The 16,293-nt window shown below is 40.9% G+C and overlaps 1 protein-coding gene across 1 annotated transcript in view; it reads right to left on the bottom strand.

Annotated features, from left to right (window-relative positions):
* GALNTL6 (polypeptide N-acetylgalactosaminyltransferase like 6) overlaps nt 1-14,997 on the bottom strand; it is a 423,774-nt gene extending 408,777 nt beyond the window's left edge. The window contains exon 1 of the mRNA XM_058838265.1: nt 14,860-14,997. Within this exon, the coding sequence (XP_058694248.1) occupies nt 14,860-14,997 (138 nt within the window). The remainder of the gene's footprint in view (nt 1-14,859) is intronic.
* Between the last annotated feature and the right edge of the window lie 1,296 nt (nt 14,998-16,293).

The raw sequence follows: 16,293 nt of genomic DNA, 5'->3' as shown, positions 1-16,293 counted from the left end.
TCCAGCAACTGATGGTTCAAGGACACTGCAAGCCAAAGGCACTGTCTTTATCCCTAATGTATTTTTCCTCCATGAATCCATTCAATTGTTTCTTGAAGCCATGTAAGCTTTTAATATCCACAATCCCTGGTTCAGAAAGCTCCATATCTTAATAATCTATTGTACACAAACCTGCACCTTCCATTTGTTTTGATATCAGTACAGTATTTAATTTGATGCTATAATTTCTATTGAAAGAAAGAGTCAATAAAGTGATGACTGCATATCTTTTCCATGTTACTCTTTTCTCAGGTACCTCTATTGTATTACTCAGAACTCTCATCAGTCAGACAACAATGAAACATTTACTTAATTTGGTGTCCCTTACCAAGGAGGTTAGGATGGGTTATCTTTTCTATCCCATCTGTGATGATTATGATTGAACAAGAATTGTACAATATTTGAGAGTACACAACGAATTTATGCAGTAGTCATAACGATGTTATTCTCTTTGAAATGAAAGCTAACATTGTCATAAAACTAATACAAGCATCAAGAGCTCCTTCCTGAGTAGCAATTACTGTGTCAAAAGTTATTGCTGCATATGTAAACCTAGGATTATTTACTTCCCCATAAACATTATTTTATAATTTATCCACATTTTTCTTCAGAGGGTTAGACAAAGAAAGAAGATTATATGGAGAGATCCTGAAATATAGCAGCAAAATTCTGCCTATAGTCTGCCCCAAACTTCCCACTTCCTTATTTTCTCTCTATTCCATTAAACTCACTCTTTTCACTATAATGTATCTTCCAAACACCGGCAATTGAATGCACAGATCATTGTTTTATGCTTCTGTTTCCTAGACATGGAGCATCTTCGTTTTCAAGCATTTGGGAATTACCTTAGCCTAATAACAACCCCAAGCCATAAAAAGGTTTTTATTTTACTTACTGTGATTCTTCAGAAGCAATTAGAATTAATCTTTTTGGTCTTGTTTGCATTTTGTTTTGCCTTGCAAACAGCTTAATGTTCAAAACCTCTGCTCATCTCAAGCAGCTCAGTCACTGCCAAATCATTGTTCTCCTAAACAAAGTAGGAGTCTTCATTTTAAGAACCAGTTTTAACCCTCTTTAAATAGATAATATGCCACTAATCTATTTGTAAACATTGTTCTGGAGAAGTGTATTATCTGTTTATTTTAAGTAAATTTCTAAAAGTTTGGTATAGGTGCAATTTTAGGTCATGTTTTGAGCCAATTTTCAGCTCCTCTTCCAGAAGACTTATTTAGCAAAAAATGACAGCCACAGCCTAAAGTTACTTGTAAAACTTCATGAGCAAGCCAAGCTTCCCAGGCACTGCCAAACCTGTGAAGTCCAATATCACTGGAGACTGGCCAATACCAGTTTTATTGATATAAAATTGAGTTACTAAAATTTTGTTATATAGAGGTGATTTTTGTTAGTTTTTTAAATTTGCAGCATAAGCTGCTGATCATCTTGTAATCTAGCAGAGCAACTACAGTGCAGTTTTGAACTGAAAATTAGATTAGATTAAAACAGAGACATATTTGGGATGAGAAAAAAATCCCTGCATTTTGAAAAATATATAATAAGCCCTCATTCCAATCCAATTATAAAGCAGAGCACATCAAGTAACACTTTTACACTTCCAAAAAGGAAAATAATTGCAATAATTGCAATAATTAGGGATTTTTACAAGAATTTTACAAGAAAAATTTAAATGCACTGCTTTTACAAATGAAGTTTTGGGAAATAACCAGTATCACAAAATTCTCCCACTGCACCAGAAATAACATCCTTCAGGCTGCAGAGAAAGGATGAATACAGATGTAGTAGCATGGGTCTGTTCAAATCAGGGGGGGTTATAGAAGGGGTGATTGCAGTGACACCTAACATGCCATAAGCAGCACCCACACCTCACTACACCTCCCCTTTATATCAAAAAGATGTAAGTGCCCTGTATTCTCAGAGCACTTGCACAAAAACATGACCCCACATAAAACCAAAGAATACAAGATAGAATCTCGCCTCAAGAAGGGGAGATAGTTTTCTCCATGCAAATGCAAAGCATGCTCTATTCACATGTTTCCAATTCACTGTAACATTAAAAGCCCACAGGTCATGTTTGTACAATGCAGTTAACATAAAACTAAGAGCTTACTGCAATCAAAAGAAAATATACCTCGCTGGCATTACTTCAATAATTGACCTAGCCCAGGGTCATTTTATAACAGCTTAAATGCATCATTAATCCAGGTATTCCAAAGCAGTTTTACTAATATGCTATAACAATTTAAACAGAGAAGCAAGGTTGCAGTCAGCATGCATTTAAAAAATAATAATATAATATCAAAATATGCCAAACATGCAGAAACCAGAACACGAATGCCATATCACAAAAGAGAAGGCATAGGAAACACAACAGCAACACAACTTAGAAGTTCAAGATATATATTTGATGGGACATATTTTCTTTATTATTTTCCTTGAAATATATTTTCATTACTTATATGTTTCCTTCCTATCACTTCCATTCTAACATTCTGGCACCTTCTCCACATTTATTAAAAGATAGTAGCTTGTCTCTTGAACAACCAGATCAGTAAATTGGAGATTAATCTGTGATATGAAGAAGGTTACTAAATGGAAGAGAAGGTCATTTGTTTGATTTCTGATCACACATACCAGGAGACAAGGAGATTAGCAAAGTGTATTATAAGGATGGCAGCCCTGGGCAAGTATTTTTGAATGATCTTGTCTATGGTTTCCTAAATAAACATACACATAAAAAATCTGTATGCGAGTCCACTATCTAAAGAGTAGACACGACTAACATGAAAGACTGGAAATAATCAAGGGCATAAATGAAATGAGCCAACATCATTATTTACTACAGATTCCAAGTCTTCTCAAGTAGAGGAGGAAAAAGAATTCAGTAGATAGTTGAAAGTTATGGCTGTTCAAAAGCTGAACATAAAGCCAAACCCACATGCAATCTGTTTTTAAAGAGGGATGAGAGACAAGAAGAAGAAACTCCAAATTTATTAAAAAAATCCCCAACTTAAAAATGCCAAAGACACTGTAGATTGCACCCAATTTATACTCATTAACATATGCTTCTCCATGTATTCGCATAGTGCTTTTCACAAAATTGTTCCATTCCTCTCAAGATTGTTGGCATGTTGCACTAAGAAAAATACATTCCTTCTCCCTGTAGGAAGCAAAGATGGTCTCTTCACCTTCTGCCCATAAACAAACATATACGAGTGCACATATACATGCATATACATATAAGTAAAAGGAAAAACTCAAAACCCACACTAGCAACTATCTCAATTTCTTTAAAATGCATTGAAGAAGAGTTTCAAGTCTCACTGAATTTTAGTTTTAAACTCAATTCAGAAAGACTTTTACAAATCACAGAACAAACATTTCCACAACACAAGAAAGTGGCAAGTTTTTCCCAAATCTATGTCTTTGAGGGGTTATGAAGTGCACAATCCTGGCCTTGCTCTCTGTCGTTGTCTAACCCTAGCCAACAGCCAAGCCCCATGCAGCCCCTTGCTCCCCCACCAGTGGGATCAGGTGGAGAGTTGGAAGGATAAAAAACAGAGAATGCAATGGGCTGAGATAAAGACAGATCATAGAGAACACAAAAGTCACACACACAAGCAAAGCAAAACAAGGACTGAATTCACTGCCTCCCATGGGCAGGCAGGTGTTCAGCCATCTCCAGGAGAGCAGGGTCCCATCATGGGTAACGGTGACTTGGGAAGACAAACACCATCAATCTTTCTTCCCTCCACTTTATATACTGAGCATGACGCCATATGGTCTGCAATAGCCCTTTGACCACTGTGACTCACCTGTCCTGGCTGTGTCTCCTCCCAACCTCCCATGAAACTCCACCTTCCTCCCCAGCATGGCCATATGAAAACCAGAAAAGGCCTTGGCTCTCTGCAAGCCCTGCTCAGCAAGAACTAAAACATCTCAATATTATCAACCCTGTGTTCAGCACAAATCCAAAACACAGCCCCATACCAGAAACTATGAAGAAAATTACTCTAAATTGTCTCAGCTGAGACCAGCAGAATATCTCATGTTCATTTGTCATTTACATCCATTCCAGATGCAGAAGCAGGTTGCTGCTTAGCATGATGCCATCTCCATTTCCTTGTTCCCAATATAAAATGCATTTTTTCTTCATTGCTTCTGAAGAAGACATCTGTTGTGAGTCCTGAGTATCTGAAGAAAAATGTCTCTCACATGTTCATACTGAAGTTGCTTCAAAGAAAACACCTTTATCTTCAGTGACTGCACTATTGTGGGGTCTGCACATGCACTACAGCACTTAGAATTTTGCTGAGAAACCACCTCAGTTTTACAGAAAGTAAGTCTCACATTAATAACTACTCTGTCAAATAGTTTCTCTCAACATTATGTTTAACAATGGTTTAAACAAGGTCTCAGCATCTTTAATGCTCTTGGTGCAGCCTCTCCTCAGGGAGCAAGAAAGCAGGGAAGACAAGGAAAAATTACAGAAGGTAATGGACCTTGTTTCTAGGCAAATTTATTTCCCATCCCCCTGCAGCTTTGCTACTTCTGATGGAGCTCCAGAAGTTTCCTGTCCTCCGCTGAAGCACTTCCTGCTCACATGGTGTGTCTGTCTACACTGCTAAAAATGGCAGACTTCAAAATCCATTAGCATAAGCAGTTAGTGGAGGTGATCACAACTTCACTTTCATGTTAGTAAAGCATAGGCTAACATGTCTGTTCTGGCTGCACTTACATTGGGCTTGTGTTTCTTAAATGGATTAATTCAGGGAAAACAGAGATATGAAACCACACTCCTCTCAATATAGTTCAAGCAGTATCACTCAAAATAAAATCTGACCTCCATGGAGGCAGGAGCATCTCCATGTACTTGGAGAAATTTCCACTGCTTCACCATTATTGGAAATTATGTCAAGGATGCCCAAGGATGCTGAAAAAGACTCAATCTGATGTAAAACACAGGTTACATATACTGCAGGAATATTTTGCTGCGAGACTTTTGTATGGAGTTTTTTTAGTTTCTTGCTAATTTTTAGAGACATCACAAGTATTTTTTTATTCTCATCCATGTTGTGTCTTTAATGATTCTGTAACTTTAGAGGAGAATTTGCTGTTCAATGTCATAAAAGTTCTGAATTTACATTTTTATAGTGGTGTTATAATTGTAAAATTTGATCAGCAATTTGAATGTCACTTTAGTTTATATTGAGCAATTTTGCAAAAACAACATCCATTCAAGCCTGTCATTCATTTAGGACTCAGAGCAAATGCAACTCAAAATGTAGTCATTTATCAGAGTCTGAGAAAAATATAAATATACTGCTTGTTGGATGGCATTAATGTGTCTTTTAAGCGCATTCTCCGTGCTAATGTGAAACTACTGCTCCATAGAAAAAGCAATCTAAAAATTTCCACAACTCAGTCCAATACAGTAATTTACCCAGGAACTAAGTGGAATATCAAAAGCATTAAATAATCTGAAATGTGGAGGGTTTCCCCCCAAGAAAAAGCAAATTAAAAAGAGAAAAACTGGCAAGAGATGGAAGTGTGCTGCTAGGTTTAAAATAAAAGTGGAAAAAACACACTAGGCATTGTGCTCTCATATTTAAAAAAAGAATTATTAATATTAAAATATTAAAAAAGTCAATTATTGCATTAAACCATGTATTAATTCTGTTCAAGACAGATGATTCAGAACTGGGGAACCACTGAAGGATGGGGCTTCAGCACTGGATTTGGTGCAATTTACAGTCTCTCCTCAAGTTATCGAGTAGCTGTCTCTGGCTAACTACTACTGCATCTGTGTGGGCTTTGCCAGGTACGAGTGAAGTTTTGCCGAGGATGAAGTTAATCTGCGCAGAAGGTTTTCAGTTGCCAGCATCTTCTGGAGCTATCTCTTGTGGGTGGGAATATCACAAACCTCTCTAGTCCATGAGCACTGTTTGACCTTGCCCCCTTGGACACAACCAAAAAGTTTCAGCAAAGTTACACAAAGTTCATCCAAAAGTTATGTTACAACTGCAAATTTCAGACCAGGGACTGGATGATAAAACAGAAAAACAAACTGCCTGTGACAGAAAACTGTTTTATCTAATGCAAAATTGGGAAACTTTAATCAAAGTGAGGCAAAAACACATGGGATAAAATATTTATCTCACTGAAGAGGAGCTGTTAACACTACTGGGCCTGTATTTCCCAGGCATTGGCTCTGAACAGAACACAGGAAGCCCTTCCTCTTCCCCATCTTCATCTATAAACGGAACTTGTCATGGACTGCTATGAAATGTTCTTACTTGTCCTAAATATTTGTTTCCGTTCTCCTAGTACTTAACTGATAGAAAACTATTTACAGAGAGCAAAAGTAAGTAAACCAGCTAAAATTTTCTAAATAAATGCATCTGTTATTCCAAATACAAGTATGAAAAATTATGCTTCTTTAGGCAAATGAGCGCCTTAAGTTAGTCTGATAAATCTACACTTACACACTTCAGTAAGCAATCCAATTTCTAAAGCACCTTGTACTAATACTGGTGTCCTGACAAAATTCTAGTTTAGATAATTACTCTGCCTAGCTAAATCTCTTAGCAGTATCACATGCTGTCATAAACCACTGTGTAGCAAAGAAGAAAACTGCTCAATTGCCATTGCTTCTTAAGCACAGAATCAACGGTTTATCGCTGATCAATGAAACATTTAAGTCCTACAGGCCAGATTTTCTAGTCTACTACATCCAATTTACACTGTAAATTTTGCATTACAAAGAAACAAATACAAAACAACTGCTGGCAATGCACAGGAAACTGCACTGGACATGGTAGCTCTCATGTGAAAGAAACATGACAAGTTTCATGGCACTGCACATTCATGGCACTGCCAATGGCACCAATCTCCAAACTTCTTGTTGCTGCAGTTCTCATGGGGGTGGACTGTTCACATGGCTCGGAAGATGACACAAAAATATTCTTCAAGTTCTTCAGAGAAGAGTCTGTCATCAGGGTTATACTGTTCTGGAGGTGGTTTCAGATGATCCAATGAAGCATCTGCCAAATACCATTGTGTACTGTCATCAGGGATTTGGCTGAAAATTTCTGGCATGGGAGGGTAACCAACAGCTGGAGGTGATGGTGGGGAAAGGGATGCTGTAGTTATCTGTTAAATCCACATGTGATGAGAAAGCCTCACATTTCAGCTAGTGACTGCTTCCTAAGGGCAGTGGTGTTCAATAAACAGGATTTGACCAGAGAAAGATATAACAGGAAATTCCTTCAATAGTATCTGCCAAGAGATCTTAAAATAACAGCATAAGGAAACATCGCCCCTGTGAAACATGACAGCTCTGACCCTGTGGAGTACAAGCATCCAGAAGAGAGTGGGATAGTGTGGCCTACATATTTCTATGTTAGCTGGACATACACTTTGTCATTTTTGTTCCTGCAATTCTCTTTGTTATTAGTTTGGCGATTAAATAGCTGACTTGAATCACTAGGTGTTTGCATAGACTTGGAGCCATGTCATAGAAAAATGTGTGAAAATCATGGAAATGAAGGTAAAGAATTTGAAAAATAAGAAAGAATGAGCATGAAGTCCTGTTAAATCCCTGTAACAGATTTTCTTCCTCTTCTTTACCTCTTGAGAAAACCATCACAAGCAGGTCTCTGCCATGGTGGTTCTTACAATTAAAAGGGAAAGTATTTCTCTTTTGAAGACATATTTTGAATGACTATCCAGAAAAGTATGTCACACAGTGAAACCCTTACAAACGTGACAACTGTCAAAATCAGGTTGAAATCAATGAACCATTGCAGAGCTTGACCTCAAAAACCCATTTACATTACATGCTGACTGTGGATGGGATAAAATTAATTTTGCTCACAGCCGTTGGTAGGGGGCTGTATTTTGGATTTGTGCTGGAAACAGGGATAATGCAGGGATGTTTTTGTTGTTGCTGAGGAGGGCTTACACAGCACCAATGTCTTTTCTGCTTCTTGTACTGCCCTGACAGTGAGGAGGCTGGGGCTGTACAAGAAGTTGGGAGAAGATACAGCTGAAAACAACTAACCAATGGGATATGCTATACCATATGGCATCAGAGTCACAATAGAACTGAAGGAAGAGGTGGACAACAGGAGCAATGGCATTTGTCTTCTCAAGTAACTGTTATGCATAATGGAGCCCAACCTTCCTGAAGAAGGCTGAACACCTGCCTGCCCAGGGGAAATGGTGAATTGATTCTGTGGTTTCTGCTTGCCTGTGGAGCTTTTGCTTTACCTATTAAACTGTCTTTACCTCAATCCATGAGTTTTCTCACTTTTACCCTTTGGAGTCTCCCCTCCATCCCACTGAGATGGGAATGGGAACGCAGTGGTGTGGTGCTTACTTGCCTGCCAAGGTTAAAACATGACACACTGGAATTCTCAGAAAGAAGTTCAGAAGGTTGCCATCTCCTAATGAAGCCTCTTCATATTTTAAAGAAACCATTAAAAGAATGTGACTGTTAATTCTTTCAGTCAACACAATTTGCTCTTTTGACCATGAGGTACATTTACAACACATGTAGAAATTTTAGTTTGGGATTCCTGAATTGCATTGCATTTAACTTGTTGATCTCTGAATTAATTTTTTCAGACTAATTTAAAGTAGCCAAGATGTCTGCTCCTGGCCCAAATCCATGCAAACAGTCAGTACACACATAGTTTTGCTGCAGTCAATTGCTATAAATGTGTGCATCAGCATATTGCTAAACAAAGACCATAAGTTACCTGTCTGAGCACTAAAAACAAGGGAAAAGCTGAATTGTTCTTTCTTCTATACATGAACAGACACCTGCCTACACACACAGCACACACTGTGCAGTCTGGCTCCTGACCAGGATGTACCTATAGTATCACTGCTCTCCTTTATAGCCAGACACAAGAGAAATTCCTTGCACAGGGAGATGAGGAAGTTTAGGAAAGAACTGAGCATCGTGTCCCAGTGAGGGGAAAAAACAGGTATCCCCCCCTAGTAACTGAGCAATTTTGCACCCCACTGCTTCAATAAGGCCATGGAATTCCCTTCATCACAATAGTCTTTCTACAAGTCCAAGTGTCTACATGCACTGAGGTTTCTTGATCTTGTGTTTTGATTTGGATTAAGCCAAAATGACTATGCACAATAAATTAGCTGAAATGCATTACAAATGCTGAGTTAAACAGAAAGAAAATTAAATATAGAAACCAGTCTATTTTATCCTGTAAGACATACTCTACTTAGTAACACTCCTGAAAATTGATAGGTATTAAATTAACCACAGGAGGGCTCCCTCTGGTATACTGAATACAACAGAAGCATACTGTTTTAAGATACGATACTACTTTTGGCAATAAAGTAACAAAGGTTTTAGAACTCAAATTATATTTTCCTCTGTAGGCTCCAATATATACAAGGCAATGAAATTATACATGAACAATTTAGGTAAAAGAACTGAATTACGTGCTAACTGCGTGACTTAAAACACCTAAAAGGCAAACTCAGGTTGCCAATGCTCTGCATTTTAAAGCACTAAGCTCTGTTTTCTCATGCCAGGTACAGGAACTCTTAGAGCTGACAGACCAGTGCAGCAATCAGCACAGCAAATTAACAGGGCCTTAGAATAAAAGAGTATTGAACACACCAGGTCCCAGCTGCTACTCTGAGGAGAGAAATGATGGCTTGCTAGGAACAGCACATGCATAGAAACTGAGCAGAGAAAGTGAAGCTTCATATTATCAGTATTTTTTATGGTCTGACAGGTACTCTCCCAAAATAGTACAAATAAATGTCAGCAGCAGTCAAGCAGCTACTTTTGTAGACTTGAGCCTGTTTGTCACTCTATACTTTATTTACTACTCTGCTAAAGAGAAACAAAACTCTCCTGCCTCATAAGTTTGCTTTTTGTGAAAGCAAAGTAAATAATTGAGACAGTGGAACTAAATACATAAGTAACCAACAATGCCCTAACAGTGTAATAATAGAAAATAGGTGTGTATTTATGTCCTAAGCAAACCATATTTTGTACAAGATTTTGCAGCTGTTGAAATCAACCAGAAAATCAAGGGAAATACAGATGGGGGAACAGGGGAGGCAAAGAAAGTTGTGCTCTCAAGATTGTCTTTTATGCACCAGAAACAGAATTTGCTACCTCAAGCTTTTTACTTTGTTGGCATCAACAGTGGATTGATAGAGCTAACTGTCCTGGAAAATTTATGATTATCAGAACCTGTGTGCTATACAGTGATAAACATTACATTCCTGGGTAAATTTAAATTTTCACTGCTCTCACAGACTTCAGAAACTAACGACTGTTTGCAAGACAGGATTCAGGCTGAAGTTCCTTTCTGTATTCAGAAGACAAAGTCAGTACTTTCATAACCACCAGACTTAGTAAGTCGATTTCGTGCCTGTTTGCCAACTACAATAGAGGCCTAGGATTTGTAAGGACTAAGTTCTTATCCTAAGGAGTTCATTTAAATCCATACCTCGCTATCCCGTGAGAAAGGTGTAATCTTGGGGCTAACCAGATGGAAGCACAGGCTTCACAGGACAATGGAAAGAGAGCTCCATGACTATCCCATGGAACAATGTTTCCCCTTCACAGCACAGCTTTTGCTCTTTGTTCAGGACACCATGCACAAAAATAAAAAAGGGCCAACACCATCACCAACTTCTCCAGTAGAAGTGCCTCATTCAGGAGGCTGAAGCAGCACCCCTCACTACACCAGAGCATATGTGAAACAAAGCCAGAAATCTACCTTCTTTCCTTACTTTATACATCATGAAGCATTTCACTAATGCACCTGTAAGTAATACAGAGCTACTGTGACTAAGAGATGCTGCTGTTCAGTCCAATTTTAAGTGAGGACACTTGACACCAGGAAGCAGGGATGTGATAAATGATAGAAAATACAAAATGAAGTTGAAATATATTAGGGGTTACTTCACTAGACTGCTCGCCTTTCAGTCACCACCCACACTGCCCTCCCATATGAACAGAAAGAAACATATATCATAACACCTATATAATACCTATATAACAGATACTGGAGAACTGCTGCAAGAAATTCAGTACTTTTACATGAAGTTATGCTTCATATACTGACAGTGTATGAACAGACAGGGTAAAGCTCTACTGTAGCCAAACAAAGTAACACTAACTTTAAGTAGCATGAGATAACCAGGTTTGGACCAGGATTACATCCTACTGGTTAAACTAAATTGTTGCTTTTCCTCCATAGGGAAAAAAAACAAAACAAAAAAGTTTTATCAGCGTAACCAAACACCCTGGTCTTGTAATTTTTATTAAAAGATCATTCAAGATACTTGAATCATATACATAGTATCTCAATGACAAAACAAAAACCAACTCCCCCTCCAAAGTTAAACTAACTGTAAAAAACATAATCAAAACTCAAGGACACCATAATGTTTTAAGGAATTTTTAAGACTTCTTTTTTGGAAAGGCAATAAAAATACCCTATTCAATTTCCCTTATTCCCACACTATAGCAAGGAAGGCAGTCTTGGAAAGATTAAACTAGAAATAAACTATGTATTTTTTTTATCCTCATGTCTACCATTTATGCCAAACTGTATTTTATGGAAATCTGGTTGCACCACATAACTTGGAACCTTTACATGTACATTTACCCTTGAAGTTCCACCTTAAATAATATGATAAACCAGAAGTAAATAACAGTAACCAAATTACAAAAAAAACCCAAGCCTATCAAGTTCTCAAGTGAAAAAATGACAGCTTTAAAAAGTTTATATTAAACAAAGGTTCATAGAGATTAATAATGTTTATAGAAATAATGTAAAGCGATCAAAATCATTAATGTTGTCTGAAATCATACTTGTATCATTTTCTCATTTTTTAATTTTTCCTAAAGAGCTTCTCTACTCAGAAACAGAACTGGCACAATGAAAAAAAAATTCTTATGTAACTTATTGCAGCACTATTTTCATGAAAAAAGTCAACTTAGTTTGTCATATTAGAATTTCTAGATAGCAGTAAAGAACACAAGTGCCTCTTCTAGGCACTGGAAATGACACAGTCCCCAGGGGACACTGTTCTACCATTGATAGAAACAGACTGTTTTTGCATTGTGGACTGCTTTTAAACAGCTTCTCTGCTTACTGCTGTCAGGATATCAATACCTCCTCCATCAGACTGCCATCTCTCCTTCACTCCGGTGCTGTGGCAAGCAGCTGAGGTGGTGGGAGAGGATGACACAGCCCTCATTCACAGGGAAGTTTGGGGATGTTTGTTTCAGCAATGAAAAAAAGCTTAATTTAAAAGTAGTCAAAACATCATTTCACCGTGCCGTCTCCTCAAAACCACCTAATGATCTATAACATGAATTTAATTGTTCTTAAAACAAGACGGCACATTTATAAACACTACTGTCAAGGTCAGAATACCAACTAGACACTCATTTTACCCACCAAGACAAAACCAGCCTGTAACTAAATTATTGAAGTCACAGACAGCTCTGCCTCTCTCCCATGGCCAGGACACACCACAACAGTCCAACTGTACATCACTAGCATGATGTGCTGATTGTATACACATACCTTTGTAACCTAACATGATCTTGGGACAGATAAGAAAAATCTGCTGCAATTTCAGTAGGTCTGACCTCTAAACTTGCGTTAAGTCACACTAAGTATCAAGAAATTGAATACCTCAAGGGCAAAGAATAACTGTGCTGAGTGTTTGAATTCTTGAATCTGCTACTAACTTAATAGGGAAAGAAGTTACATTTCTACAAGGATACTATTTCTAATGCAGTCCTTTCTAGTATGACCTCATTTCTAGGGTAGTAGCAAAGAAGTCTTACAATTTTCTTTATATTTCAGGGAGTTGAACTCAAACTCGTAATTCAATCCCTGTTCCTTGTAAGTATTTTGGGTTATAATGTGCACATCAAAAGACTTAAGTAACCTAACTGCATTACTTGTCCGTACTTCAACCTTCCATCCTCACTGAGTAATGACATTGCCAACATGATTTCAATACTTACCATGATAACAGAATTACATTAGAGTCAGCTGTAAGGTTCAAAGTTTCACTGCCCATTTTTATTGTTTTTCCATTAAACAGTCCCATTACTGCTCAATTAGTATTCAGACTGGGAGAAAAGGGAAGGGGGGAAAAAAGGAGAGAAAAAAGGAAGCTACTACAAAGACCTTTTCAGAAAACTTAGGATGTAAAATTTTTTTGGATCTCATTAGCAAGCCTCACTACTCCTTGACATATGCTTAGCTGTTTATTTCTTACACCACTTTATCCAGAACCTTTTTTTTTTTTTTTTAATAGAAAAGCTCCCTGTGTTATCAAATCGTGTTCTACTTAGAGTGCACACATGAACATTAGAAATTTCATCAAGGCATGTGTGTTCTCAAGAGCCATGCTACACACATGGAAATCATTATTTGCATTGCATACTTTCCTAAGTCACAAAGTAAATTAGAAACTGCAAAGACTGCAGTGTGCACCTTGTAAACTAATGACAGACACTTATGATCATGTATAATTTTCTTTCAGCAGAAATTACTTCCAACTAAATTTTAGCACCTGACACCTACTGCATTTTAAAACCCATGGAAACATAAAGCAAGCTTCAAATTAAGAAGCTATCCTTAACTTCCTCCTCTAGTAATATTCAGCATATTTCATTAACTAAAGTTATGATACTTGGAAGGACTAACTTCTGTAATGGATACCCTTATTAACAAAGAATCAAATATGTTATAATGCAATTGAAGCCATTGACCATACATGGGTGATGACCCTTGAAATGAAGGCTACTAATACACTAAAATGATAAATGATGCCATCTAACACACTCTAATGTGAAGGCTATGTTAGTGGTAAACAAGGTAAAAGATCATACAATCCCATAATTTCTTACCAATGATCTATGATACATTCATGTTATATTCAAATTACACTGACAGTTACGGTGTAGGAGCATTGTACTGTTGAACAGAACAAACACAAGCTTTGGTAAATTACAGGCAGGGTTATAAAGAAGAGCATTACAACAACTCCCTAAAACTAAACTTCACTTAACACAGGTCGTACTGTGATTTATGAGCCATACATAAACCCATCAAGCTGTAGAATAACTCAAGCAAAAAATACCTTATGTCAACTGCTCTTATTAATAACAGTGATCGAGAAAACCTTAAACTGAAAATATTTGAAAGTTCTTGTGGCATCAGTCTGACAAGCAGTTTAACACAGAGTCGCCACATCAGGTCACAATAGTAATATTCAAAAAAGAAAAAAAACACTGCCAGTCACTCCTGTCGAATTTACAACAGAAGAGGAAACAAAAAATTTCGGTGGTAAGACATCTACATGGTTCCTAAGCAATTTCAGCGGACCTACAGCCACACACCAGTTCCAGAAGTATTGCAGAGAGGCAGGCAAACAAAAGTTGCAGTAAAACCTCCACTTCTTGTAATGAAAATTAGAGCCCAGCATCACGCTCAGCTCACCAACGCAGCACACAAAATCCCACGTCCTCCTAATTTCAGAGGCAGCCTCTGTGCCTGCTCACCCCTTGTCCTTCCCGGGGAAGCCCAGCCGGGCAGACTGGGATGCTCTCACAACTTTCCTGCGCGGCGGTAGGACAGGCACACGTGCTGCCGCTCCCGCTCCGCGCCCCAGCCGGCGCCGGGCCCCCGCAGCGCCGCCGGGGGCAGGAGCCGGGGCCGTGCCCCGAGGGGCGGCTGCCGCCCTGCGCCCGGCTCTGCTCCCGGGAGGCTTCGCACCTACCTGCGGCTCGGCGGCTTCGGGCGGCTTCACCAGGTGCTTCTCCTTGTAGAGAGACCAGAGGCCGATGTCAGGCAGGAAAATCAGAGCCGCGGTGAAGAGCAGCGTCATTTGCAGAAACCTCTTCTGTTTCCTCTTCATGGCCAAAGCCGGGCTGCTCTGCTGGCGGCGGCGGTGTCAGCTCCCCCAGCACCGCGGGGCCAGGTTTTTCCCTGCCCGCAGTCCCTCGGAGGGGCCCGGCGCCGCGGAGAAACTTCGCCCGCCTCACGCCTGCCCACCCGGAGCCCGGGCGGGGCCGCCCCCCGCAGCGGCGGCGGCGGGGCCGAACCTGGCGGCCGCTCCCCCCGCCCCGGCGCGGCGCTGCGCGGCGGCGGTGCCGCTCTTGGGGGAGTTCATGGACCCACCTGCGAACAGAGCGGCAAACAACCCGCCAGGCAGCGGGAGAGGGGCAATAAATAAATATATATATGTACAGACATATATATATATATTAAAAAAAGAAAAAGGATGGAACAGCCTCACAAGCCGAGTCAAGTAAACAGCGTGGGACCGAGAGCTCCCCCTCCTCCTGGCCGCGCAGAGCCCCCGCCGCTGGCCGCGCCCGCCCGCCTCACGTCCCCCTGCCTGCCCCAGCCCGGGCGGGGGGGGCGCGGCATCATGAGCTCATCACGCGCAATTTGCTAAGCAAGAGTTCATAAAAAAAAAACCAAAAACAAAAAAAAAACCCAAAACACGGGAGAAGGAGAAGAGGGCTGCTGCCGGCGCCGCGGCACAGCGCGCCCCTCCGCGCCGTGGAGGCGGGCAGGGAGGGGCGGCCCGCGCCCCCCGCCACCACGTGCGCCGGCCGGGCCGGGGACGGGCGGTGTCGGGCCCGCCCCACCGCGCCTCCTCATCCCGGCCGCCCCATGTGCGCCTTTCGCCGGCTCCGCTTCGTTCCGCCCGGCGGGCGAGGCGGTGAGCGACAGCCCGGCGCGGGGCCCGCGGGCCGGAGCCGGGCGATGCTGCTGCTGCTGGTTCTGCCGCCGCCGCGCATCGGGGACGGGGCTTGCAATTCCCGTTCCGGTCCGTCCTCCTCGGCGCTACGTGAAATGCGGGGGGAACCGCGCGGAGAGCCCCCGGGCTGCTCCCCGCCCGGGGGACCCGGCCCGCTGCTCCAGGCGGTGCTGGGGCGCTCACCTGCCGGGGTCTCCCCGGACTCCCCTCGCAGCGCCGCCTTTCCGGAGCCCGCCCGGCCGCAACCCGAGCAGCTCCAGCCTTCCCCGAACCGCGGGGGGCTGAGGTCACCCCCACACTTCGGTAGCAGCACCGAGGGAAGCGGATGTTCAAAGCGATGTCGATTTGTTCCCAGCGTGTTGCAGTCGGACCCGCTTGGGCTTCTGTTCTGAGTTCAGCTGCTCGTTCTGACTATGCAGTGTAATTACCTTGTCTTTGCGAACT

This window comes from Poecile atricapillus, chromosome 4 (genome assembly GCF_030490865.1).
Source record: "Poecile atricapillus isolate bPoeAtr1 chromosome 4, bPoeAtr1.hap1, whole genome shotgun sequence".
In the NCBI taxonomy this organism is placed as follows: domain Eukaryota; kingdom Metazoa; phylum Chordata; class Aves; order Passeriformes; family Paridae; genus Poecile; species Poecile atricapillus.
The sequence above is the reverse complement of the archived record's forward strand: the minus strand, read 5'-3'. Positions and strand labels throughout refer to the sequence as shown.